The sequence below is a fragment of the Lonchura striata genome, chromosome 1, assembly GCF_046129695.1.
Source record: "Lonchura striata isolate bLonStr1 chromosome 1, bLonStr1.mat, whole genome shotgun sequence".
Classification (NCBI taxonomy): domain Eukaryota; kingdom Metazoa; phylum Chordata; class Aves; order Passeriformes; family Estrildidae; genus Lonchura; species Lonchura striata.
In genome coordinates this window covers 655210-682309 of record NC_134603.1, presented here as the reverse complement: position 1 = coordinate 682309, position 27100 = coordinate 655210, and the positions used below count along the sequence as shown (strand labels likewise).

Below are 27100 nucleotides of genomic sequence, written 5' to 3'. Positions count from 1 at the left end.
AAGGAAGATGGGGACTGGGAGCAGGATGTGGGAGCAGGGTGCAGCGTGGCACAGGACCCATGCTGTGCATGGCCAGCACAGCTGATCGGGAGCTGATCTCTGCTGACCGTGTCCCTCTGTGTCCTCCCCGTGTCCCCGCAGGCTGGAGCGGCTGCAGCGCGTGGTCACCAAGCTGCAGATGGAGTCAGGGCTGTGTGAGGAGCAGCTGAACCAGGCGGATGCTCTGCTCCAGGCAGTGAGTGCCGGTGGCACCGGGGCGGGGGGACTGGTGGCACCAGCCCCGGCCATGGCCCTGCCCTTACCGTCCCTGCCCCCGCAGGACGTGCGGCTGCTGGCGGCTGGGAAGGCGCCGCAGAAGGCGGCAGAGGTGGAGAGGGACCTGGACAAGGCGGATGCCATGATCCGGCTGCTCTTCAACGATGTCCAGACCCTCAAGGATGGGCGGCACCCCCAGGGCGAGCAGATGTACCGTCGGTACGGGCGCTGCAGGGGTCCCCACGGCTTGTCCCCGTGGCCCTGTCCCCCCAGAGCTCTCCTTGTCCTTCCTGCCCCCCATGTCCTCCTTGTTATTCCTGCCCCTCGAAGCCCTTCATGTCCCCCATGTCCCCCATGCTCCCTGCACCCCAGCCACCTCTATGTCCCCCAAAACCCTCCAAAGCCTCCTCTGACACCCCTGCCCCCCATGTCCCCTGTACCCCTCAAAGCCCCCCATACTCTCCCCAAAAGCCCCCTGTGACCCCTGTACACCCCAAAGCTCCTCATGCCCCCAAAGCCTCTCGTGTCCCCAAAGTCCCCATGTTTGCTGTACCCCCTTGCAACCCCTGTGCACCCCAAAGCTCCTCCTGCCCCCGAAGTCCCCACGGCCCTTGTGCCCGACTGACACCTCCCTCCCCGCAGCGTGTACCGCCTGCACGAGCGCCTGGTGTCCATCTGCACCGAGTACAACCTGCGGCTCAAGTCGGGGGCGCCGGTGACGGCGGTGACAGCCGTGTCGGTGACACCGGCGCAGCGGCGGCCCGAGCCGGACGAGGCTCCGCTGCGGTACCTGCAGGAGCTGCTGGCCTGGGTGGAGGAGAACCAGCGGCGAGTGGCCACGGCCGAGTGGGGCGCGGACCTGCCCACCGTGGAGACCCACCTGGGCGCCCACCGTGGGCTGCACCGCGCCATCGAGGAGTTCCGTGCCAAGGTGGAGCGGGCACGGGCTGATGAGGTGAGACCCCTGGGCGCTGGCGACCCCTGAGTCCTGGGGATCCTCTGGGGCTGTTTCCACTCTGCTTCAAGGGGTCCCCCCAAGTGCTGTCCCCTCCCCTGCTCCTGAGCGTTTCCTGTGGGGCTGCCTGTGCTCTGTGCCTCGGGGTCCCTGAAGCACCATGGCCACCCCTCTTTCTGCTCCCCAAGGCCCCCAGGGCTCACCCACCTCTGCTCCTGGGGCTGTGCACAGCCTGGTGGGGGGGTGGTTTGGGGATTGCAGCCCATCCCAGCCCCCACAGCCTCTGTGCTCTTGTTCTGGGGGCTGAGGTGCCCTGGGAGGGTGGGGGGCACTGTGCCCCGAGGGCATCCCCCACAGCCCCTGCAGCCCTGGTGTGGCCCCTCCACTGCCCTCCCCAGGAGTCCCCGCTGTCGCTCCCCTTGTGGGGCAGCCGGGGTGGGGGTCCTGGGGCTGACGGTGTCTCCTGCAGGCCCAGCTGTCCCCCGGCCCCAGCAGCGCGTACCGGGAGTGCCTGGGCAAGCTGGAGCTGCAGTACGCCAAGCTGCTGGTGAGGCCGGAGGGGTGGGCGGGAATGGGGGACAGACATGGTGGGACCTGCTGGGGAGCGGGTGTGTGCCATGAGGGGGCCTTGATGGTGGGGTGTGAGATGGGGGGACCTGGCGGGGTGGGTGACATGGGAGAGAGCTGCTGGAGGAGGGTATGACAGAAATGGGGACAATGGTGGGGGGGGTTGTGCCGGGGGTGAGTGTTGGGGGGGCTGTGGGGAGGAGGATGGGGAGATGTGGGGCAGGAGGATGCAGGACTTGGGGGGGACGTGGGGAGGAGGATAAGGGGGGACAGAGGGTGTGCAGGGGGCAGCCCTGCAGGGATGAGGCCGTGCAGGGCGAGGAGCTGCAAACCCCACCCCCTGTGCCTCCTCAGAACTCCTCCAAGTCGCGGCTGCGGCACCTGGAGAGTCTCCATGGCTTCGTCAGCGCCGCCACCAAAGAGCTGCTGTGGCTGAGCGAGCGCGAGGAGGAGGAGGTGGCCTTCGACTGGAGCCACAACAACCCCGCCATGGCTGCCAAGAAGGAGAGTTACTCGGTACGGGCATGGCGGGTGGCGATGGGCATGGGCATGGACACGGGGATGGGCACGGACACAACATGGACACAGGGATGGGCATGGGGATGGGCACAGACCCAGGCACAGACACGGGGATGGGCACAGACACAATATGGGCACAGGGATGGGCATGGACACAACATGGACATGGGGATGGGCACAGACACAACATGGACACAGGGATGGGCATGGGGATGGGCACAGACCCAGGCACAGACACGGGGATGGGCACGGACACAACATGGACACAGGGATGGGCACAGACACAACATGGACACGGGGATGGGCACGGACACAACATGGACACGGGGATGGGCACGGACAAAACAAGGACACGGGGATGGGCATGGGGATGGGCACAGACCCAGGCACAGACATGGAGATGGGCACAGACACAACATGGACACAGGGATGGGCATGGGGATGGGCACAGACCCAGGCAGAGACACGGGGATGGGCACAGACACAACATGGACACAGGGATGGGCACGGACACAACATGGACACAGGGGTGGGCACAGACACAACATGGACACAGGGATGGGCATGGGGATGGGCACAGACATGGGGATGGGCATGGACACAACATGGACACGGGGATGGGCATGGACAAAACAAGGACACAGGGATGGGCATGGGGATGGGCACAGACCCAGGCACAGACATGGAGATGGGCACAGACACAACATGGACACAGGGATGGGCATGGGGATGGGCACAGACCCAGGCACAGACATGGAGATGGGCACAGACACAACATGGACACAGGGATGGGCATGGACACAACATGGACACGGGGGCACAAACCCAGGCACAGACATGGGGATGGGCATGGACATGATATGGGCACAGGGATGGGCATGGACAGGACATGGTGATGGGCATGGACATGATATAGACACAGGGGTGGGCATGGACACAGAGATGGGCATGAATGTGACATGGGCACAGGGATGGGTGTGGACATGGACATGGACCTGGGGATGGGCATGAACAGCATATGGACATAGGGATGGGCATGGACACAGGGACAGACATGGGGATGGGCATGCACGTAACGTGGACACAGGGATGGGCATGTACACGATACGGACACAGGGATGGGCACAGACGCAAACATGTGCACATGGACATGGGTGCAGGGATGGGTGTGGACATGGACATGGACATGCACGTGGGCAGACACGCAAGGAGGACACAGCTGCTGCACGTGGACACACCCATGACCACACACACGTGTGCCATCCCCACACACGGACATGGCTGTGTCACGTGGTCCCCTCTCTGCTCTGCAGCACTGAGCACCCGTGTTCCCCCCAGACCCAGAACCCCCATAACCCTCTGAGCACCCCCAGACCCCCCCTTGCACACACAGCCCCAGATGTAACCCTACACACAGAGCTGTGCACATGTGTGTGAGCCCTGAACCCCCAGGTCCTACACATGTGTGTGAGCCCTGAAACCCCGGGTCCTACACATGTGTGTGAGCCCTGAACCCCACCCTGGGCTTACACACGTGTGTGAGCCCTGAACCCCCAGGTCCTACACATGTGTGTGAGCCCTGAACCCCCCCATATCCTACACATGTGTGTGAGCCCTGAAACCCCGGGTCCTACACGCGTGTGTGAGCCCTGAACCCCACCCTGGGCTTACACACGTGTGAACCCCCGGCCCAGGCGCTGATGCGGGAGCTGGAGCTGCGGGAGCGGCGGATCCAGGAGCTGCGGAGCTCGGGGGAGCGGCTGCTGCGTGAGGAGCACCCCGGGGCGCAGACACTGGAGGTGGGCGTGGGGCTGGGGGCACATGGTGGGGCACTGGGGGTCACTGGTGTGGGTGCAGTGAGCACTGGGGGTCACTGGTGTGGGTGCAGCGGGCACTGGTGGTTGCTGGTTTGGGGTGCAGTGAGCACTTGGGGTCATTGGCATGGCAGCCTGTAGCAGTGCAGGTGTGGGTGCAGGTGCAGGTGTGGGTGCAGGTGCAGGTCACATGTGGGTGCAGGTGTGGGTGCAGGTCACGTGCGGGCGTGCGCACCCGTGCCTGTGCCAGTGCTCTCGGTGCCAGCCCCGCTGTCCCCCCCGCTGCCCCCAGGCGTTCCTGGCAGCGCTGCAGACCCAGTGGAGCTGGATGCTGCAGCTCTGCTGCTGCATCGAGACCCACCTGAAGGAGAACAGCAACTACTTCCAGGTACGGGGGGTGCCGGGGAGGGGCAGGGGGTGGGAGGGAGGGCGTGACCCCGGTGCTGAGCCCCGGCCCCCCAGTTCTTCGCCGAGGTGCGGGAGGCCGAGGAGCTGCTGCGAAAGACGGAGGAGACGATGCGGCGCAAGTTCAGCTGCGACCGCGGCACCACGGCCACACGCCTTGAGGACCTGCTGCAGGATCTGGCGGTGAGGGCACTCCTGAGACCCCCAGGGAGACCCCCAGACCCCCGGGAGACCTCCAGAGTGACCCCCAGGGTGACCCTGCTGCATGACCTTGTAGCGAGGGCAAGTGGGAGCCCAGGGGGGCAGCCCAAGCGGATCCCCCCCAAGATCCTCAGGGCATCCCCAGCCCCATGGCAACCCCAGGCTGACCCCACGTGCAGGGTGACCCCATTCCCTGGCAATCTGAGGTGACAGCCCCCCGCAGCGGGGCTCACAACCCCAGGATGATCCCCAAAATCAGAGTCCCCCAGCAGCCCTTGGGGTGTCCAGCTGCAGAGTGCTGGGGTGTCACCCCCACTGCAGCCACGCCAGTGACCTCAACACGTCCATTGCTGGAACAGACCGGGGTGACCCCCTCTGCCTCATATTCCTGACTCCTCCCTGAACTCCTGGGACCCCCCCCAAAATCCCAAGAGCTCCCAAAACCTTTGGGACATCCTGATAGTACTGAGCTCTCAAAAAAACCTGGTATCTCCCTAAAGTTCTGATGCCACTCAACACCATGGGACACCCCAAATCCTGAGGTGCCCCAACCCTGCCCCCACAGGAGCAGAAGGAGCAGCTGGCGGAGCTGGGGGCGCAGCTGGGGGGTCTCTCCCGCCGTGCCAGGACCATCGTGCAGCTGAAGCCGCGCAGCCCCTCGACCCCCCTGCAGGGCCGTCCCCCCATCCAGGCCGTCTGCGACTACAAGCAAATGGAGGTGTGGGGGACGCGAGGGCTGGACTAGGGTTGGTCCCCCTGGGGGGGATGTGGGGCAATGTGGGGACACATGGTGGGTCCAGCAGCCCACTCTGATGCTGCCCCAGCCCCATGAGGGGACACAGGAGGAACCCCCCTCTGGTCTGACACCACCCTGGGGGACAAGGGGACACATGGGGGACCTCCCACCCTTCTCTCACGCTGCCCCAGCCCCGTGAGGGGACTCAAGGGGTTCCCCACCCAGACTGAGACCACAGCAGTCCCACACGGGAATATGGGGGGACACTGGGGAATAGGGGAGAGGCACAGACGGACACAAGGGCTCGCACCCCACCCTGACCCCCTGCCCCGCAGGTGACGGTGCACAAGAACGACACCTGTGCCCTGGTGAACCACGCGCAGCCGCAGCAGTGGCGGGTGCTGAGCGCCGCCGGCAGCGAGGCCGTCGTGCCCTCGGTCTGCTTCCTCCTGCCACCCCCCAACAAGGAGGCTCTGGACGCCGTGCACAGGTGGGCACAGTGACCCTGCACCCCACCCGGGCTCCCCTGCGTCCCCCCTCTAACTCCACGTCCCCACAGGCTGGAGAGCACCCACCAGCAGCTGCTGGGGCTGTGGCAGCAGCTGCACCAGGACCTGCGCAGCCTCCGCGCCTGGCAGTACCTGATCCGGGACATCCAGCAGATCCAGTCCTGGACGCACATCACGGTGAGTTCCTGGGGGTCCCACAGCGGCAGGGGGGTCCCGGGGGTCCCAGCAGGGGCTGACGTGGCCCTGTCCCCCCCAGTTCCGCACGCTGTCAGCCGAGGAGGTGCGCCAGGTCCTGTCCAGCCTGGAGAGCCACTACCAGGAGTTCCTGCGGGACAGCCAGGACTCCCAGAGCTTCCAGCCCGATGACCGGCTGCAGGTGGAGCGCGACTACAATGCCTGCACTCACAAATACGAGCTGCTGCTGCGTAGCCAGGAGAAAGGTGGGTGTTCCCTCCCTGCCTCCTTCGAAGGGTGGGGGGCCCCAGGGTTTCCCCAGGTGCTGAGCACCCGCAGGTCCCCGTGGTGTCCCTGGGTATTGCCATGCTGCTGAGCTGTCCCAGTCTCCCCCTTCCTCACCCTGGCTCCCGGGGTGTCCCCAGGGTGCTGAGCCATCCCTGCATCCTTCCTTTCCCACCATGGGTCCCCGTGTTGTCCCCACCGTCTGACTCATCCCCATGTCCCCTCTCCCTCCTGTGGGTCCCCAGGGTGTCCCCATGCTGCTGAGCCATCCCTGTGTCCCCTCTCCCTCCTGTGGGTCCCCAGGGTGTCCCCATGGTGCTGAGCCATCCCTGTGTCCCCTCTCCCTGCTGTGGGTTCCCAGGGTGTCCCCATGGTGCTGAGCCATCCCCATGTCCCCTGTCCCTGCTGTGGGTCCCCATGCTGCTGAGCCATCCCCGTGTCCCCTCTCCTTTCTGTGGGTACCCAGGGTGTCCCCAGGACATCCCTGTGTCCCCTCTCCCTGCTCTGGGTCCCCATGCTGCTGAGCCATCCCCGTGTCCCCTCTCCCTGCTGTGGGTCCCCATGGTGCTGAGCCATCCCCGTGTCCCCTCTCCCTGCTGTGGGTCCCCATGCTGCTGAGCCATTCCCGTGTCCCCTCTCCCTTCTGTGGGTACCCAGGGTGTCCCCATGCTGCTGAGCCATCCCCGTGTCCCCTCTCCCTGCTGTGTGTCCCCATGCTGCAGAGCCATCCTGGTGTCACCGCGGGTCCCCGCGGTGTCCCCGTGGTGTCCCAGGGCCCTGAGCCGCCCCCTGTCCCTGTCCCTGCAGGAGAGCAGGACGAGTCTCTGTGCAGGAGCTACATCTCGCAGCTGAAGGACATCCGGCTGCAGCTGGAGAGCTGCGAGAGCCGCACCGTGCATCGCCTGCGCCTGCCCCTCAAGGCCGACCCCCTGCGCGAGTGCGCCCAGCGCCAGGCTGAGCAGCAGGTGTGTGACACGCCCGTGACACGCCTGTGACACGCCTGTGACACGTGTAGCGTGCACAGATGGGGAGCTCAGTGCCCCAGGATGGGCCTGGGGGAATGGTTTGGGTTGCAAAAGCCCTCAGAGCCCATTGAGTCCACCCGGTCTCCTGGCACTGCCAAGGCCACCCCGACATGTCCCCAAGTGAGCCACAGGCTGTGAAATCTCCCCGGGAGTGGCACTCCAGCCCTGCCCTGGGCAGCTGTGCCAGGGCTGGACAGCCCTTTCCAGGAGGAGTTTTCCCAATATCCCTCCTAAACCTTCCCGGTCCACTTGCACCGATGGGCTGCAGAGCCTCTCCCTGTTCCTCTCCTGGGGTCCACAACAGGGAGAACATTTGGTGGGGGGCTGGCCCTGACCTGCAGGCAGAAGGACTGAGGGACTCCTTCCCTGCAGCAAACACACCTGGAGCTGGAGGGCATCCAGAAGAACCTGGCCAAAGTCAGCGAGAAGACGGAGCAGGTGCTGGCGCAGCCGGAGCAGGCGGGCTCAGCCCCCGTCCTGCGCTCCGAGCTGGAGGTCACCCTGCGGAAGATGGAGCAGGTCTACAGCCTCTCCAGCATCTACCTGGAGAAGTGAGTGAGCCCTGGCACCTCACTCAACGGCCCGTGGGCTGGAAACGAGCCTGGCCAGTTGGGAGGCCCTGGGGAGAGGCAGCATGCCTTTCCCTTTCTTTTCCTTCCCTCTTCTCTTTTCCTTTCCCCTTTATTTCCCCTTTTTTTTCCTTTATCCTTTTTTTTTTTCCTTTTCCCTTTTTTTCCTTTTCACTTTTTTTTCCCTTTTCCCCTTTATTTCCCCTTTTTTTCCTTTCCCCCTTTTTTTCCTTTTCCCTTTTTTCCTTTTTCCCTTTTTTCCCTTATCCCCTTTTTTCCCTTTCCCCCTGTTCTTCCTGTTTTCCCCTTTTTACCTTTTTCTCTTTTTTCCTTTCCCCCCTTATTTTCCTTTTCCCCTTTTTTTCCTTTCCTCCTTTATTTCCTTTTTCTTTTTCCCTTTTTTTTTTCCTTTTTCTCTTTTTTTTCCTTTTTCTCTTTTTTTCCTTCTCCCCTTTTTTCCCCTTTCTTTCCCTCCTGGGTCGGCAGTGCTGCTCTTGCTGAGCTGCCCGCTCCCATCCTGACCCTGGCTAACCCGTCCCGCTCCCGTCCCTCTGCCGCAGGCTGAAGACCATCGGGCTGGTGATCCGGAGCACGCAGGGGGCTGAGGAGCTGCTCCGCAAGTACGAGGAGCAGCTGAAGGACGTGCAGGCGGTGCCGGCCGACCTGGCTGAGCTGGAGGCCAGCAAGGCTGAGCTTAAGGTGCCAGGGGCTCTGGGGGTGCCAAGGGGAGCCGGGGGTGGCCGGGGACACCGGCCCTGACCGGTGCCCATCTGCCACAGCGGCTGCGGGCAGAGGCCGAGGGGCACCAGCCCTTCTTCAGCACGCTGGAGACGGACCTCGGCAAGGCCAAGGACGTCAACGAGCGGATGGTCCGCGGCCACAGCGAGCGGGACGTGGACCTGGAGCGGTACCGGGAGCGGGTGCAGCAGCTGCTGGAGCGCTGGCAGGCCGTGCTGGGCCAGGCTGACCTGCGCCAGCGCGAGCTGGACCAGCTGGGCCGCCAGCTGGGCTACTACCGGCAGAGCTGCGACGCGCTGCGCCAGTGGATCCGCGATGCCCGGCAGCGCCAGGAGGCCATCCAGGCCGTGCCCATCACCGACAGCAGGGCTGTGCGTGAGCAGCTGCTGCAGGAGAAGGTAGGGCTGGCCGTGGGGCAAGGGGTGCTCCTGGCCATCCCCAGCAGGGTGAGGGGTGCTCCTGGCCATCCCTAATGGGGTGAGGGGTGCTCCTGGCCATCCCCAGCAGGGTGAGGGGTGCTCCTGGCCATCCCCAATGGGGTGAGGGGTGCTCCTGGCCATCCCCAGCAGGCTGAGGGATGCTCCTGGGCATTCCCCAGCAGGATGAGGAGTGCCCTCAGCTATCCCTGGCTGTGGCATGGCAAGGGATTCAGCTGGCCATCCCCAGCAGAGTGCAGATCTGCCCATCTCTCTCTGTGGCAGAGTGAGGGGAGTGCCTGGCCGTGTCCAGCCATGGCACGTTGAGTGTTGCTCTTGGATGGCTGCAGCAGGAGGGGGACCATCCCTGGCCATGTCATGTGGTGGGTGCTCTTAGCCATCCCCAGTGGGATGGGGGTGCTCCTGACCATTTTTGGCTGCAGCAGGTTGAGGGGTGCTCCCAGCCATTCCCAGCCATGGCAGGGCAAGGGGTGCTCTGGGCCAACCCTGGCCAAGGTGGGGTGAGGTGTGCTCTTGGGGTGGCCATGGGGTGCACAGGCTCACCCCCACATGTCTCTGCAGAAACTGCTGGAGGAGTGTGAGCAGCACAAGGAGAAGGTGGAGGAGTGCCAGCGCTATGCCAAGCAGTACATCGATGCCATCAAGGTGGGCCCACTGCCCGGGAGGCTGGGGAGGCAGCGCAGTGTCCTGCAGGGTGTGGGCTCACAGCCCTGTGGCCAGGGGGCTCGTCCCATGTAGCAGAGCTTTGATCACCCTCTCCTCATCAGGACTACGAGCTGCAGCTGGTGAGCTTCAAGGCACAGGTGGAGCCGGTGGCGTCCCCAGCCAAGAAGCCCAAAGTGCAGTCGGCGTCTGACAGCATCATCCAGGAGGTGAGGGAGGGGTCTCACTGCCGCTGCCCTGGGTGTCCTGCAGCTCCTGGGGCGTAGCTGCTCACTGAAGGGGTGGGTTTGGGGGTGTGGCACGTGGTTGTGCCTCCATGCAGCCCCATGACTGCTGGGGTACCCGGTGGGCCATGGGCAAGCTCCCCTCTCTCGTGCTGACCCACTGTCTCCACAGTACGTGGACCTGCGGACGCAGTACAGTGAGCTGACCACGCTCACCACCCAGTACATCAAGTTCATCACCGAGACCCTGCGGCGGCTGGAGGACGAGGAGGTAGGGAGCGGTGCAGGGCGGCATGGCCAGCTGTATAACCAAAAGGAACGCAGTTCACGGGGTCTCTGGCCCCATCACTAACACCAGCCCACAGCCATGACTCCAGCCCTATCACTGATGGTAGCTCACGTCCATGACTCTGGCCCCACCACTAACGCCAGGCTGTGACTCCAGCCCCATCACTAACCCTGGCCCATGGCTGTGACTCCAGTCCCGGCCCCATCACTAACAGTGGCCCATGGCTGTGGTTCCAGACCCATAACTAATACTGGCCCATGGCTGTGGCTCCAGACCTATAACTAATACTGGCCCACAGCCTCTAGCTCCTGCTCCCTGCTGGGCTCCTGGGAGCAAGGCTGCTGGCTCTGTGTCCAGCAGGTCTCCGAGCCAAGCTGGCTCTGGGCACCGGGGGCTCTGGTGTGACTGGTGGTAGGAGGCACTTCCCAGATACACGTAGTGCAGTCAGCACCTGCCTGTGCATGCTGCTGTGCTGGGCGCTGGCCCGCGGGGTCTGGCGCGGGGTAACCTCTCTAACTCTTGATTTCTGCCCTTGGAGCTGCTTTGCCAGTGCTTTTTCTTGGGGAATATTTGTGTTGGTGGGGATCTAATGGAGGGTAAAAAACCAGGATGACTCTGGCAGCCGTGCACCAGGTACTCACTCTGCGCATGCCTTCTCCCCGCGGCACCCTCCGCCTCCCCCACGGCTCACCCTTTCCTCCTGGCCCTCCTCTACGTCTGTGCTCCTCCAGGACCGGGCTCTGGTGTGGGATCTGGCTCCCCTGCATGCGCTGCCTGTGTCCGGGCCCTGCGGAGCGTGCGGCCGCCTCGCTCACAGTGCATGTGTTGCGCGTGCCGCGGCACGGCCGCAAGCCGGGCGCCAGTTGCGTTGGCCCTTTGGCAGACCCTGCTCCCAGGTGCCTGGAGAGGGCTGGGAGGGGTTTGAACCAGCTGAACTGCTCTCTCCTGTTGAGGCTTTCCCTGCAGGGAAGGCTCTGCTGGCGCCGCCCTTGCACTGCTCCCCTCTCTTCTGCTCCCAGTGCTCCGGCCGTCTCTCTCCTTTCCCCACGGCAGGGGCTGTCTATGCCGGGCCCCTCGCAGGGGGAGCCAGGGTGGTGATGTGCACGCTGCTCGCATCGTCTTCATCGCTTGGGCTCCGCTCGCTCTCTGTCCCTTCTCTCTGGAACGTGGCTTCCTGCGCTGCTGTCTGGCTCCTGTTGCCTGTCTGCCTGTGCTGTCATGTGTCCCCTGTCGTGCCACACATCTTCTGGAAGCTGGCGTCACTGGCTCGTGCGGTGGCCCAGGGGCCGAAGCCATTCCACGCGCATCTGCCACCCTCGGCTGTCTCGGCAGTGTGCGGCTGGGCCAGCATCGATTCCACGGCGCGATCGCATCCCTTGTGATTTGTCTCTCTCTCCCCTTTCTGTCCCCTGCACCCTCTTTCCCCTCCAGAAAGCCGCCGAGAAGCTGAAAGAGGAGGAGAGGAAGCGGCTGGCGGAGGTGGAGGCGCAGCTGGAGAAGCAGCGGCAGCTGGCCGAGGCCCACGCCAAAGCCAAGGCGCAGGCGGAGGCGGAGGCGCGGGAGCTGCAGCTCCGCATGCAGGAGGAGGTCACCCGGCGGGAGGTGGTGGCCGTGGATGCCGAGCAGCAGAAGCAGAACATCCAGCAGGAGCTGATGCAGCTGCGGCAGAACTCGGACCACCAGATCAAGTCCAAGGTGAAGCTGATCGAGGAGGCTGAATACAACCGCAAGAAAGTGGAGGAGGAGATCCGCCTCATCCGCCTGCAGCTGGAGAGCACCGAGAAGCAGCGGGAGAGCGCAGAGACAGAGCTGCAGGAGCTGCGGGCACGTGCCGAAGATGCCGAGCGGCAAAAGCGGCAGGCACAGGAGGAGGCCGAGCGTCTGCGCCGGCAGGTGAAGGAGGAGAGCCAGAAGAAGCGGGAGGCGGAGGAGGAGCTGAAGCGCAAGGTGCAGGCTGAGCGCGAAGCAGCACGGGAGAAGCAGAAGGCGGTGGCAGACCTGGAGCAGCTGCGGCTGCAGGCGGAGGAGGCTGAGCGACGCATGCGGCAGGCAGAGGCTGAGAAGGACCGGCAGATCCAGGTGGCCCAGGAGGTGGCCCAGCGCAGCGCTGAGGCCGAGCTGCAGAGCAAGAGGCTCTCTTTCGCCGAGAAGACAGCGCAGCTGGAGCTGTCACTGCAGCAGGAGCACGATGTGGTGGCCCAGCTGCAGGAGGAGGCTGAGCGGCTGAAGAGGCAGCAGCTGGAGGCCGAGCGCTCGCGGGAGGAGGCTGAGAAGGAGCTGGAGCGCTGGCGGCAGAAGGCCAACGAGGCGCTGCGCCTGCGGTTGCAGGCCGAAGAAGTGGCCCACAAGAAGTCACTGGCACAGGAGGAGGCCGAGAAGCAGAAAGAGGATGCAGAGCGCGAGGCCCGCAAGCGCGCCAAGGCAGAGGAGGTGGCCGTACGGCAGAAGGAGCTGGCGGAGGAGGAGCTGGAAAAGCAGCGGGAGCTGGCAGAGGGCACAGCCCAGCAGAAGCTGGCGGCAGAGCAGGAGCTGATCCGGCTGAAGGCGGAGATGGAGAATGGGGAGCAGCAGCGCTTGCTCCTGGAGGAAGAGCTCTCGCGGCTGAAGGGCGAGGTAAACGAGGCCATCCAGAGGAGGAAAGAGCTGGAGGAGGAGCTGGCCAAGCTGCGGGCAGAGATGGAGGTCCTGCTGGAGAGCAAGGCCAAGACAGAGGAGGAGTCACGCTCCAGCAGCGAGAAGTCCAAGCAGCGGCTGGAGGCGGAGGCCAACAAGCTGCGGGAGCTGGCCGAGGAGGCCGCCCGCCTGCGCGCCCTCTCCGAGGAGGCCAAGCGGCAGCGGCAGCTGGCGGAGGAGGAGGCCAGCCGGCAACGGGCCGAGGCTGAGCGCATCCTGAAGGAGAAGCTGGCAGCCATCAACGAGGCCTCACGGCTAAAGGCGGAGGCAGAGATCGCGCTGAAGGAGAAAGAGGCGGAGAATGAGCGGCTGCGGCGGCTGGCGGAGGATGAGGCCTACCAGCGCAAGCTGCTGGAGGAGCAGGCGGCCCAACACAAGCAGGACATTGAGGAGAAGATTGCCCTGCTGAAACGCTCCTCAGAGAGCGAGCTGGAGAGGCAGAAGGGGCTTGTGGAGGATACGCTGCGGCAGCGGCGACAGGTGGAGGAGGAGATCCGCGCCCTCAAGGCCAGCTTTGAGAGGGCCTCAGCTGGCAAGAGCGAGCTGGAGCGGGAGCTGAACCGCATCCGTGGGGAGGCAGAGGAGGTGCAGCGCAGCCGGGAGCAGGCGGAGCGGGAGGCTGAGCGGCAGCGGGCGCTGGCACTGGAGGAGGAGGGCCGCCGGCGCGAGGCCGAAGAGAAGGTGCAGGCCATCCTGGCGGCCGAGGAGGAGGCCGGGCGGCAGCGGCGCCTGGCCCTGGAGGAGGTGGAGCGGCTGCGGGCCATGGTGGAGGAAGCGCGGCGGCAGAAGGAACTGGCGGAGAAGGAGTCAGAGCGGCAGATCCAGCTGGCACGGGAGGCGGCGCAGAAGCGGATTGCAGCGGAGGAGAAGGCGCACCTGGCTGCCGTGCAGCAGAAGGAGCAGGAGCTGCTGCAGACACGCCAGCAGGAGCAGAGCCTCCTGGACCGGCTGCGCGAGGAGGCGGAGCGGGCCCGGCGGGCGGCGGAGGAAGCTGAGTTTGCCCGTGGCAAGGCTGAGCAGGACGCCAGCTTGTCCCGGCAGCGCGTGGAGGAGGCTGAGCGGCTGAAGCAGCGGGCAGAGGAGGAGGCGCAGGCCAAGGCACAGGCACAGGCGGACGCAGAGAAACTGCGGAAGGAGGCCGAGCTGGAGGCAGCAAAACGGGCGCAGGCAGAGCAGGCGGCCCTGCGGCAGAAGCAGCTGGCCGATGCCGAGATGGAGAAGCACAAGAAGTTTGCCGAGCAGACACTGCGGCAGAAGGCGCAGGTGGAGCAGGAGCTGACCAAGGTGAAGTTGCAGCTGGATGAGACCGACCACCAGAAGGGCATCCTGGATGAGGAGCTGCAGCGGCTGAAGGAGGAGGTGACAGACGCCGTCCGGCAGAAGGCCCAAGTGGAGGAGGAACTCTTCAAGGTCCGGGTGCAGATGGAGGAGCTGGCCAAGCTGAAGAGCCGCATCGAGGAGGAGAACAAGGCGCTGATCCTCAAGGACAAGGACAACACGCAGAAGTTCCTGGCAGAGGAGGCAGAGAAGATGAAGCAGGTGGCAGAGGAGGTGGCCCGGTTGAGCGTGGAGGCTCAGGAGGCCGCCCGCATGCGGCAGCTGGCTGAGGACGACCTGGCGCAGCAGCGGGCGCTGGCAGAGAAGATGCTGAAGGAGAAGATGCAGGCGGTGCAGGAGGCCACGCGGCTGCGGGCTGAGGCTGAAATGCTGCAGAAGCAGAAGGATTTGGCACAGGAACATGCCAAGAAGCTGCAGGAGGACAAGGAGCAGATGCAGCAGCGCCTGGCTGAGGAGACCGAGGGCTTCCAGAAGACGCTGGAGGCTGAGCGCCGGCGGCAGCTGGACATCACGGCTGAGGCTGAGCGCCTCAAGCTGCAAGTGGCGGAGATGAGCATGGCCCAGGCCAAGGCTGAGGAGGAAGCCAAGCGGTTCAAGAAGCAGGCGGAGGAGATCAGTGAGAGGCTGCATGAGACTGAGCTGGCCACACAGGAGAAGATGACGATGGTGCACACCCTGGAGATCCAACGGCACCAGAGCGATGAGGATGCAGAAAAGCTTAGGAAGGCCATCGCTGACCTGGAGAAGGAGAAGGAGAAGCTGAAACAGGAGGCAGCACTGCTGCAGCAAAAGGCAGAGGAGGTACTGGGCTGTGGGTCCCCCTTAGTGGTGGTGGTACACAGGGAGGCTGTCCCTTTTCCCAGCCAGCCCACACCATCCCTGGGCCAGTCCTCAAGGACCATCACTGGGGATGGTGGGGCTGGACCCCCTGTGCAGGTCAGGGATGTACATAAAGTTGGAGGTGGTGGAGCAAACCCTTCAGGCAGCGTCGGAGCAGGACCCAGAACCCCTGGAGCCATGGAGGTGGGATCCACACCGACTGGGCTGGCTCTTCCACCCTGTGGCACGTCCTGCCGTGTTCCTCTCTGTGCCCAGCTCCCAGCCTCAGTGCTGGGGCTTCCCTTGTGTCCTTCCCCTGCTCATCCTGCCCCATGTTGTGTGTGGCTCCTTAACCCCGGCTCTGCTCCTTAACTCTTACCTGATGGAGGGAGTGTGTGGGTGACTCTGTGCCTCCGTGCAACCCCTGCTGCCCGTCCCCCTGCGTCAGCCCACCCCCAGTCCCCCACTGCCCTCCTGGGTGTCTGACCACACTGTTCTCTCTCCCACCCCAGATGCAGGTGGCCCAGCAGGCTCAGCTCCGTCAGGAGACGCAGCTCCTGCAGCAGAGCTTCCTGACGGAGAAAGATGCCCTGCTGCAGAAGGAGAAGTTCATTGAGGAGGAGAAATCAAAGCTGGAGAAGCTCTTTAAGGATGAGGTGAACAAAGCCCAGAACCTGAAGGCAGAGCAGGAGCGGCAGCAGCAGGAGATGGAGCGGGAGAAGCAGCAGTTGAAAGCTATGTTAGAGGAAGCCAAGAAGCACCAGAAGGAAGCTGAGGAAAACGTCCGGCACAAGCAGGAAGAGCTACAGGAGCTGGAGAGACAGCGACAGCAGCAGGAGAAACTTCTGGAAGAAGAGAACAAGAAGCTGAGAGAGAGGCTTGAGCAGATGCAGGAGGAGTACAAGGCTGCCCTGGCCCAGAGACGGGAGATCATGATCCAGACAGATGACCTGCCTGAGGAGGCGGTTACGACAACGCAGCTGCTGGACATCAAAGCTGTGCCCAATGGCCGGGATGCAATGGATGGCTTAGCCCAGAATGGGGAGCCGGAGTTCGCCTTTGACGGCATCCGGCAGAAGGTGTCAGCAGAGAAGCTGGTTGATGCCGGCATTCTGAGCAGGGAGAGCTTAGACAAGTTGGCAAAGGGTGTCGTGAGTGTGGGCGAGCTCTCTCAGAGGGAGGATGTCAAGAAGTACCTGCAGGGCAAGAGCAGCATTGCCGGTTTGCTGATCAAACCTTCCAACCAGAAGATGAGCATCTACGAAGCCATGAAGAAGAAGCTGCTCAGCCCAGGCACAGCACTGGTGCTCCTGGAGGCACAGGCTGCTTCTGGCTTCATCATTGACCCTGTGCGGAATGCAAGGCTCTCGGTGAACGAGGCAGTGCGAGAGGGAGTGATCGGGCCAGAGCTGCACAACAAGATGCTGTCGGCCGAGCGGGCTGTCACCGGCTATAAGGATCCATACACAGGTGACAAGATCTCCCTGTTCCAGGCCATGCAGAAGGATCTGATCGTCAGGGATCACGGCATCCGCCTGCTCGAGGCCCAGATCGCCACCGGCGGCATCATCGATCCTGTCAACAGCCACCGTCTGCCTGTGGAAGCCGCCTACAAGCGTGGCTACTTTGATGAGGAGATGAATCAGGTCCTGTCTGACCCCACTGATGACACCAAGGGCTTCTTCGATCCCAACACTCAGGAGAACCTCACCTACTTGCAGCTCATGGAGCGGTGCGTGACTGACCCAGACACAGGGCTGTGCCTCCTGCCACTCACTGACCAAGCAGCCAAAGCTAGAGAGCTGGTCTACACTGACAAGGAAGCCAAGGATGTCTTCAAGAAGGCCACAGTGACAGCACCGTTTGGCAAGTTCCAAGGGAAGACAATGACCATCTGGGAGCTCATCAACTCTGAATACTTCACTGAGGACCAAAGGCGGGACCTGATCCAGCAGTACAGGACTGGCAAGATCACAGTGGAGAAGATCATCAAGATCGTCATCACGGTTGTGGAAGAAAGTGAGAAAAAGAGCCAGATGTGCTTTGAGGGCCTGCGGGGACCTGTGCCCGCTGCCGAGCTGCTGGAGAGCAAGATCATCAACAAGGACCTCTACAACCAGCTGCACCAGGGCAAGAAGTCTGTAAAGGATGTGGCAGAGATGGAATCTGTACGGCAGTACCTGAAGGGCACAGATGCCATCGCTGGTGTCCTGGTGGAGTCTACAGGCCAGAAGCTCACCTTCTACGAGGCCCTGAAGAGAAACCTGCTGAAGCCAGAGGTTGCCCTGCCCCTGCTGGAGGCACAAGCTGCCACCGGCTACATCATTGACCCCGTGGGTAACAAGCTCTTCTCCGTGGATGAGGCGGTGAAGGCCGAGGTTGTGGGGCCAGAGTTCCACGAGAAGCTGCTGTCAGCAGAGAAGGCGGTGACTGGCTACAAGGATCCCTACACTGGTCAGACGGTTTCCCTCTACCAAGCACTCCAGAAGGGCCTCATCCCCAGCGACACTGGGCTCCGGCTGCTGGATGTCCAGCTTGCCACTGGTGGCATCATCGACCCCGTCAACAGCCACAGGCTCCCGCTTGAGGTCGCCTACAAGCGCGGCTACTTTGACCCAGAGATAAACAAGGCTCTGACTGAGTTCCAAGATGATGCCAAGGCTTTCTACTGTCCCAACACTCAGGAACACCTCACCTATGCCCAGCTGCAGAAGAGTTGCCACCGCGACAAGCAGACTGGCCTGTGCCTGCTGCCCCTGTCCGACAAGGCAATCCAGTCACAGCAGGAGGAGGTCTACACCGACAGCCAGGCCAAGGAGTGCTTCGACAAAGCAACCATAGAGGTCCCGGTGGGCAGCATGAAGGGCCAGACAATGACCATCTGGGAGCTGATCCACTCTGAATACTTCACAGAGGAGCACAGGCGGGAGCTGCTCCGGCAGTACAAGACCGGCAAAGTGACAATCGAGAAGATCATCAAGATTGTGATCACCATCATCGAGGAGGCAGAGACCAAAAAGCAGGAGAAACTGACATTCAGTGGTCTGCGGGCTCCGGTGCCAGCCAGTGAGCTGCTGGAGTCCTGCATCATCAGCAAAACCCAGTACGAGCAGCTGAAGGAAGGCAAGAAATCAGTGAAGGACCTCTCGGAGACGGATTCGGTGAGGAGATTCCTGCATGGCGGTGACTGCATTGCCGGTGTCTATGTGGAGGCCACCAAGGAGAAGCTGAACATCTATGAGGCCATGAGGAGGAACCTGCTGAGACCCAGCACTGCCGTGGTCCTCCTGGAGGCCCAAGCAGCCACTGGGTTCTTGATTGACCCTGTGAAGAACCGTAAACTGTACGTCAACGAAGCGGTGAAGGCTGGCATTGTTGGGCCTGAGCTGCATGAGAAGCTGCTGTCAGCTGAGAAGGCTGTCACAGGGTACAAGGATCCCTACTCGGGCGATACCATCTCCCTGTTCCAGGCCATGAAGAAGGGGCTCATTGTCAAGGAGCACGGCATCCGCCTGCTCGAGGCCCAGATCGCCACCGGCGGCATCATCGACCCCGTGCACAGCCACCGCCTGCCGGTGGAGGTGGCCTACAGACGTGGCTACTTCGATGAGGAGATGAACCGGACCCTCTCCGACCCCACTGATGACACCAAGGGCTTCTTTGACCCCAACACTCAGGAGAACCTCACCTATATGCAGCTGAAGGAGAGATGCATCGAGGATCCCGAGACGGGCCTATACCTGCTGCCTCTGCGGGAGCCCGAGAAGCCAAAAGTGGTGGAAACCACTCAGATGTACACAGAAGCAGAGACACGGAAGGTGTTTGAGGAGACGCAGGTGGACATCCCTGTGGGCAGCCGGGCAGGCTCCTCCATGTCACTGTGGGATATCATGCACTCAGATCTGCTGCCCGAGGAGCAGCGTAAACATCTCATGGAGGAGTTCCAGTCAGGCCGCGTGTCCAAGGAGCGCATGATCATCATTATCATCGAGATCATTGAGAAGACTGAGATCATCCGGCAGCAGAATCTCACATCCTATGACTACGTCCGGCGCCGCATCACAGCCGAGGACCTCTACGAGGCCAGGATTATCTCACAGGACATCTACAACCTGCTGAAACAGGGCTCTAAAACCTTCCGGGAGCTCCTGGACGTGGAGACAGTCTGGAAGTACCTTTATGGGTCAGGCTGCGTGGCTGGCATCTACATCCCCTCCTCCAAGCAGACTCTCAGTGTCTACCAGGCGCTGAAGAAGGGGCTGATCAATTCCGAAGTGGCCCGCTCCCTCCTGGAAGCCCAGGCAGCCACTGGCTTCATGATCGACCCCACGAAGAATGAAATGCTGACTGTTGATGAGGCAGTCAGGAAGGGCGTGGTGGGGCCAGAGATCCACGACCGGCTGCTGTCCGCGGAGAGGGCTGTGACTGGCTACAGGGACCCATACAGTGAACAGAAGATTTCCCTCTTCCAGGCCATGAAGAAGGATCTCATTCCCAGCGAAGAGGCCCTCAAGCTCCTAGATGCCCAGATTGCCACCGGTGGCATAATTGACCCGCACCTGGGCTTCCACCTGCCCCTGGAGGTGGCCCTCCAGCGGGGCTTCATCAACAAGGAGACGTATGACATGCTGTCGGAGCCCAGCGAGGTGCGCAGCTACGTGGACCCCTCTACAGATGAGAAGCTCAGCTACACGCAGCTGCTGAAGCGGTGCCGGAAGGACGAGAGCTCCAGGCTCCTCCTGCTCCCACTCTGCGACACACGGAAGCTCACCTTCCGGGGGCTGCGGAAGCAGATCACTGTGGAGGAGCTGGTCCTTTCGCAGGTGATGGATGAAGCCACAGCCCAGCGCCTTCAGGAGGGTCTCACCTCTATCGAGGAGGTCTCTAAGAACCTGAAGAAGTTCCTGGAGGGCACCAGCTGCATCGCTGGCGTCTTTGTGGACTCCACAAAGGAGCGTCTGTCCATCTACCAGGCCATGAAGAAGGGGATCATCCGGCCTGGCACTGCCTTCGAGCTCCTGGAGGCGCAGGCGGCCACGGGCTACGTGATTGACCCCATCAAGGGCCTCAAGCTGACAGTGGAGGAAGCTGTGCGCATGGGCATTGTGGGCCCCGAGTTCAAGGACAAGCTGCTCTCTGCCGAGAGGGCCGTCACTGGCTACCGCGACCCCTACACCGGAAAGCTCATCTCCCTCTTCCAGGCTATGAAGAAGGGTCTGATCCTGAAGGACCACGGGATCCGCTTGCTGGAGGCACAGATCGCCACGGGAGGCATCATTGACCCCGAGGAGAGCCACCGCTTGCCTGTGGAGGTGGCCTACAAGAGGGGCCTCTTTGACGAGGAGATGAACGAGATCCTGCTGGACCCTAGTGATGACACCAAGGGCTTCTTCGACCCCAACACGGAGGAGAACCTCACCTACCTGCAGCTCATGGAGCGATGCATCACGGACCCAGAGACCGGCCTCTGCCTCCTGCCTCTGAAGGAGAAAAAGCGGGAGAGGAAGACCTCCTCCAAGTCCTCCGTCCGCAAGCGCCGGGTGGTGATCGTTGACCCAGAGACGGGCAAGGAGATGTCTGTGTACGAAGCCTATCGCAAGGGCCTCATTGACCACCAGACTTACCTGGAGCTGTCAGAGCAGGAGTGTGAGTGGGAGGAGATCACCACCTCCTCCTCCGATGGCGTGGTGAAGTCCATGATCATCGACAGGCGCTCGGGGCGCCAGTATGACATCGATGATGCCATTGGCAAGGGTCTGATTGACCAGTCAGCCCTGGACCAGTACCGCTCCGGCACCCTCTCCATCACTGAGTTTGCTGACATGCTCTCTGGCAACATGGGTGGCTTCCGATCACGGTCGTCCTCAGTTGGGTCCTCCTCCTCCTACACTGTCAGTCCAGCCCTGTCACGGACCCAGATCTCCATGTGGACTGACCCAACCGAAGAGACTGGGCCAGTGGCAGGCATCCTGGACACGGACACTCTGGAGAAGGTGTCCATCACGGAGGCGATGCGCCGCAACTTGGTGGACAACATCACAGGGCAGCGGCTGCTGGAAGCCCAGGCCTGCACCGGGGGCATCATCGACCCCAACACCGGTGACAAATGCACCGTTGCTGACGCGGTCAACAAGGGCCTGGTTGACAAGATCATGGTGGACCGCATCAACCTGGCGCAGAAGGCCTTCTACGGCTTCGAGGACCCGCGGACCAAGACAAAGATGTCAGCGGCGCAGGCCCTGAAGAAGGGCTGGCTGTACTACGAGGCCGGGCAGCGGTTCCTGGAGGTGCAGTACTTGACAGGGGGCCTGATCGAGCCCGATGCCCCAGGCCGTGTCTCCCTGGATGAGGCACTGCAGAAGGGCACCATTGACGCGCGAACTGCCCAGAAACTGCGGGATGTCAACACCTATTCCAAGTACCTCACCTGCCCCAAGACCAAGCTCAAGATCTCCTACAAGGACGCCATGGACCGGAGCATGATCGAGGATGGGACTGGCCTGCGGCTGCTGGAGGCCTCCTCCCAGTCCAGCAAGGGCTACTACAGTCCCTACAACATCAGCAGCGCCGGCTCCACCTCCGGATCACGCTCGGGCTCTCGCACCGGCTCCCGCTCAGGCTCCCGGCGTGGCAGTTTTGACGCCACTGGCTCCGGCTTCTCCATGACCTTCTCCTCCTCCTCCTACTCCTCCTCGAGTTTCGGGCGCAGATACACGGGGAGTACCCAGGGCACCATGGAGGAGGCTGCCCTTGCCCTTGCCCTGGCCGCATCCAGAAGCTGCGGGTGGGAGGCGAGCAGGGAGTGCCCCGGGGTGTCTGGGCCCCTGCTCCACGTGGCCTGAGACCTGCCAGCCCCCCGAGGCACCGCCTCACCCGCTCCGCATGTGGCAACGCTGCTGGCTAATCACTAGTATTTTTTTTAATTTTGAACCTCCACTCTTCTCCCAAAGCAGTGCCTCAAGTTTAACCAAAAAGACAAGACTAATAAATTAATATATGCGAATGTGCTGACAGTGTTTGTATATTAAGAGACAAGAGAGAATACACACTACCCTCCCCACCCGTGCCCCAGGAGCCGGACACCATTCCTGCTCCTGGCCGTGCCAATCCCGCCGCTACTCCCACACGGCGCGGCCGAGCCGGACACCAAGAAAACAGTTCCCTGTTTGGATCTAACCACTTAGCACTCTTTTGTAATTAACCTACTGGCTTCAGACCCTGCACCCCAAAGGAGGAGACCGCCTTGGCCCTGTGGTGCACCCCACTGCAAACAATGTGCCAGAGGAGGACATCTCCAGCTCCTCGGCACTGGACAGCCAGACACACCACACCAGCCCTGAAGCTGCTGCCTGGAACCCTTCCACGCGCCCTCAGTGCAGCAAGGAGGGGGCTCTGCACCCCAGCCCCCCGAGCTGCCCCATCTCCCTGCCTTGGCCTCCTGGCACATCCCCACCACCACGCCGCCGAGCCGGTGCCCTGACCGTAAGTGCCGCGCTGGCGCTGCCCGGTGCTTCCGCGCCGCGCGGGGGGACCTGCCTCCGCTCGCCACTTCGCCCGCCGAGGGGCTTCGCTGCGTGCCTGCCTCCGCCAGCCCACCCGCTCACCCGTCCTCCGGGACGCGCCTGCCGCGGTCGGCCGGTCTGTCTGTCAGTCTCTCCGTGTATCTGGGAAGTGCTTCTGCTCGAGGTTGATTTCCTCACACTCGTGTGGCTCCACGACCCATTGGCAGGTGTCTGCCAGAGCCCGCGCCCCAGCCTGGGTCTGAGCAGCTCCTGCCCCCAGGACTCCCAAGAGCCGTGGGGGTTTTCCTGACCCTCACAAAGCGTATGAGGGCCATGGGACCCCTGCAGCACAGGGTGGGCCGTAGGATGCTGCAGCAGCCTGGCACACACTCTTATTAGAAATAAGCAGATTTCTGTAACACAGCCTCCTTTTCCTTCTTCGCGGTAATTCCATCCCCCTGGTTCGTCCCCATGCCGGCGCTAATGCGCTCTCTCTCTGGCAGACGTCTTTTTCCAGTCCCAACAAAGACCTCCCAGTGCCGCTGGGCGAGCTCCTGAGCTGGGTCTCCGACATCAGCAGGTCATGGATGGGCTCGAGGGGAGCCCCGGAGGCAGCAGCTGCTCGGCCGTGCTCACCTGCGCAGGTAACGCCGACCTCCCCGGTCCCACAGCAGGTGCTCTGCACTGACAGCCGGGCTTGGTAGCTTCATTTCATGGATTGTTCTCCCTGTCTCATCCCATCTTTTCTGTTCGCTTTGTTGTAGTGTGGCTGGATGTCCATACCACTTCCCCTCATCGCCGCCATGGAGCCCGTCCCCCGCCCTGAGGCCAGTGGGACTGCACCTGAGGACACAGGGACATTCTCCCTCACCCTTTGCACTTGCCAGAGTCCCCTGCCAGAGACTGGGGCCACAGTGCCCGAGCAGCCAGTGGCCCAAGAAGCACCCACAGGGTCACCTGGCTCCCACTCGCCCCACACACTCCCTCCTCCCTGGGGATGGCCTCCTGGTGTGGTGTTGGGCTCACTGCGGATCTCCAAAACATCTCCTCCTTCCCACCTGCTCTCATCTGCCACCTGTAAATCCTGTCATGTTACCCTCTGCCTCTGGTGTCATTATTGCTCTCATGACCCCGTTTGGCTTTGCATGAGGTGCCACTGCACGCGGCTCCAGGACAGTCCCCACTCCCAGGGCCCCCCACACCCCGACCATCACTCATCGGGACGGTGGGGGTCCATGGATTACCCAAACACATCTCTTTTTGGGGGCAAAACACTAAACTTGTACATACCACGGAGTGTCTGTAAAAGGAGCAGTGCGGATCCAGGGCTCCCCTGCAAGGGCAGTAAAGGAGAATCCTCTGAAACCATCCGGCAGCTCTGCGTGATCTGTTCGCCCCTTGGCCTTGCCACCGTGGCCGTGGGCTCCCATTGCCTCCTGCAGCTTCATGCCACAGGCTCCATGGGCTGCCACAGGTCGGGCTGCCAGGGATCTGACCAGCTCCTGGGTGTAGCCATGGTGCTTCCAGACACAGAGCAGGGCCACAGGGTCATCCCCAGAGCTGCCCCATGCTGGCGGCACAGCTGGCACTGCTGGGAGGTCAATGTGGGTGCAGCACTGGATCCCTCCTTTTGGGGAGGGGGTGCTGCTGGTGCTGTGGGGGCTTCTGAGCATTGCTTGTAGGAGGACAGACCTGTCCCTTCATCAGTGGGGCTCTGGACTGGGCAGGGACGCTGTCCTCCATGGTACTGTTCCCACACGTGCTGCTCCCACTGCTGGTGCTGTGGCCTCTGCCTGGTGTGGGCTGTGCTGTGGGCACTCTGTGGGCAGTGGGGGCTGCTGTGGGTGGATGGCAGCGGTCAGCTGTGAGGCTGAGGGGCTTCGAGGGGTTCAGGATGTGATGGCCTGGCAGCCACTGGTAGGGCAGCAGCGTTCAGAAGGGAAAGCCTGGCAAACCCGGGGACATCAGTGCAGCCATTGGCATGGGTGGCTCGAGGGGTCTGTCCAGCCCAGTGGTGCAGGTGCCACTGCACAGCCCAGGCTGGGACTCCCCGAGCATGAGGCTCATCCCGCAGCAGTGCCGGGAGCCCCAGGCACTGTGCCAGGAGCGCCAGAGCTGTCAGGACCTTGCCGGACCCCTGCAATGTCCAAAGGGTGGTGGGGTCTCAACTGTGCCAGGACCAGCCAAGCATGTCAGCAGCCCGAGTGGGGCTGGCTGGGACAGATGGCGGTGGCTGGGTAGGACGTTAATTGCATTGTCCATCGCAATTAACCGCAGCGTCCGTCTGTCCCCACGGGGAGTGGGATGTGGCCGTTAGGTGCAGCTGGGCCAGGGGGACTCAGGGGGGCTCCAGGCTGCTGCGGCCATTGGGGAGGCTCAGGGGAGGTCCCAGAACAGCAAGACATTCGCCCAGGTGACACAAACTGCTTGGGGCCCTGCCCCACCAGATATTTCCTTGTATCCCCCAGATCTTCCCTACTCCCCCAGGTATTCCTTGCTTACCTCCCAACTCCTCCCCCAGGGTGAGTAACCTTTGCTAAAGCTCATGAGACCACCAAGAGCCCTCTTACCTATGGCCCAGTCCCGTGGCATGGCCTGGAAGCCCCTCATCCCCCTACTACCCGATACTGGTGGGGTCCAACTCTGTTTCCTGGTGAGAAACACCCCTGCTCCCCACATCCATGTGCCAAGGGGGTCCCTGTTCCCCACACCCCTTCGACCCTGTGCCCCTGGCATGGGGATGATCCCTGGCGTGCCTGAGGCAGTGGGGTCCCCCGGCAGTGGCTGGCAAAGGGGCTCAGGAGGGTGAGCAGGGTGGATACCCTGAGATCCAGGCTGACTGCTCCTGGGGTGAGCCGGCCTCTTCCCCACACAGCACAGTGTCCCCTGTCCACGGACACTCTTCATCATCTTGTGCTGCTCCATGTCAGCCCCCTGCCCCACTGATACCCCTGTCCCGCCCACAGCCCCCTCAGCACCGTGTGCTGGGAGTGACCGAGCCAAACTCGGTCACCATGGAGAACTCCATGATATTCCCCATTTTAATGCCCTACATGTCATCCTGCCCTGCTGCTGCGAAGGCTGGAGCTAACCCTCCCCACCCCCCCGAGTTAAACCATCCCTCAGCATTGCGGTGGCACGGGGGGCACCGGCCCTGGAGGGGTCCCTCGCCCCCGCCAGCGTTTGCCCACCACCCTTCGGGGCGTGAGCGGCAGCACCGCCCCGTGCTGGCTGCGGTCCGTCGCGTGGGACCCGTGGCCGCCGTCCCCGGCCCTGCTGGCACAGAGCAGCTGCCAGCTCCCTGTGCCCACCGCCCCGGGCGCTGCTGGCTCGGCCCCCGCCGCGCCGGGAACGTTCTGTACAGCTTCTCCACAAAGACGGACCGGCCTCTCCCACGCCCCCCCCTCGCTGGGGCGCTGAACCTCCTCACGGCCAGGGACCCCGAGACCCCCCCGGCCGTGCCTGCGGCTCGGAGCCCGGGCGCGCCGGCCAAGGGCGGCTGTGCCCCGTGTGAAGCGCGGCCGCCTCCGTGCCCCGCCGGCCTGTGCCGGGGCCGCTCTTGGCTGGGCCGGTGAATCCCCCCGGCCACGGGGCGAGCGGGGCCGGTGCTGCCCCAGGGCTGCAGCCGCCACGTCCTGCCGGGCACCAGGCGGCCCCCAGAGCCGCGGACCGCGGCGGTGCGGTGCGGGCAGCGCGGTGCGGGACCTGCCGCCCTCAGCGGCAGCGGGAGCTGCTCTCAGGCAGCTCCAGAGCTGTTTGTTCCGCTGTCGCGCTCTGAACCGTGTCCCCGCAGCGTGCCGGGGCAGGCGGCGGCTGTGGGACCCTCCCGGGCATGAGGGCACCCAGAACGTCCCAGCACCCGCTGGGGGTTCGCTGCTCCTCGCGGTCTCGCGTCTCTTGGCACGTCCCGGCTGGAGCAGCCGGTACAGCCGTGCTGGCACCGTCTGGGGCAGGCTGGCAGTGAGCACTGGAGCTCCAGCCCCAGCCGCAACCCCAGCAGCCCAGGCTGAGATCGAGCTGGGAGAGCGTTTCCCAGTGCTGTTACTGTCCGCCCACCTGTGGTAGCATCCTCCAGCTGCCAGGTTCTCTGCACCCGAGGAGGTTCCCTGACCTCTGGCAGCAGGACTGGCATTGTAACACTGCTGTCCTGCCCTGGGATGAGGGCTCAGCGTGGGGCACACAGGACCAGGGACCACCAGCGTGGGGCAGGAGGGCTGTGGGACCACCTGTGGCTGCACTGGAGCTGCCACAACCCACGAGCCTCGATGGCCCACACTGTGCCATCCTGCTCCCTCCCTGGACACTGCCTGGGCAGGGGGAAGCAAGGCACTGCTGGTGGCTTATCCAGCTGGTGGGTGGCACTGCTGCCAGTGCTGGGGCTGGTGGCCACACTGTGGGTGCGT

General features: G+C 63.2%; 1 protein-coding gene across 1 annotated transcript in view; it reads left to right on the top strand.

Moving 5' to 3' along the window:
• The window catches only part of PLEC (plectin), an 83846-nt gene that overhangs the window by 31617 nt on the left and 25129 nt on the right, over window positions 1–27100 (top strand). The window contains exons 14-39 of the mRNA XM_077781463.1: window positions 142–235; window positions 320–474; window positions 898–1210; window positions 1680–1757; window positions 2132–2293; window positions 3991–4095; window positions 4403–4498; window positions 4573–4698; window positions 5282–5434; window positions 5788–5942; window positions 6012–6138; window positions 6218–6401; window positions 7228–7385; window positions 7818–7996; window positions 8575–8713; window positions 8794–9150; window positions 9751–9834; window positions 9957–10061; window positions 10249–10347; window positions 11797–15177; window positions 15708–22031; window positions 22411–22677; window positions 23201–23341; window positions 23462–23774; window positions 25185–25219; window positions 25664–26268. Coding sequence (XP_077637589.1) covers window positions 142–235; window positions 320–474; window positions 898–1210; window positions 1680–1757; window positions 2132–2293; window positions 3991–4095; window positions 4403–4498; window positions 4573–4698; window positions 5282–5434; window positions 5788–5942; window positions 6012–6138; window positions 6218–6401; window positions 7228–7385; window positions 7818–7996; window positions 8575–8713; window positions 8794–9150; window positions 9751–9834; window positions 9957–10061; window positions 10249–10347; window positions 11797–15177; window positions 15708–22031; window positions 22411–22677; window positions 23201–23341; window positions 23462–23774; window positions 25185–25219; window positions 25664–26268 — 13935 coding nt within the window. The remainder of the gene's footprint in view (window positions 1–141; window positions 236–319; window positions 475–897; window positions 1211–1679; window positions 1758–2131; window positions 2294–3990; window positions 4096–4402; window positions 4499–4572; window positions 4699–5281; window positions 5435–5787; window positions 5943–6011; window positions 6139–6217; window positions 6402–7227; window positions 7386–7817; window positions 7997–8574; window positions 8714–8793; window positions 9151–9750; window positions 9835–9956; window positions 10062–10248; window positions 10348–11796; window positions 15178–15707; window positions 22032–22410; window positions 22678–23200; window positions 23342–23461; window positions 23775–25184; window positions 25220–25663; window positions 26269–27100) is intronic.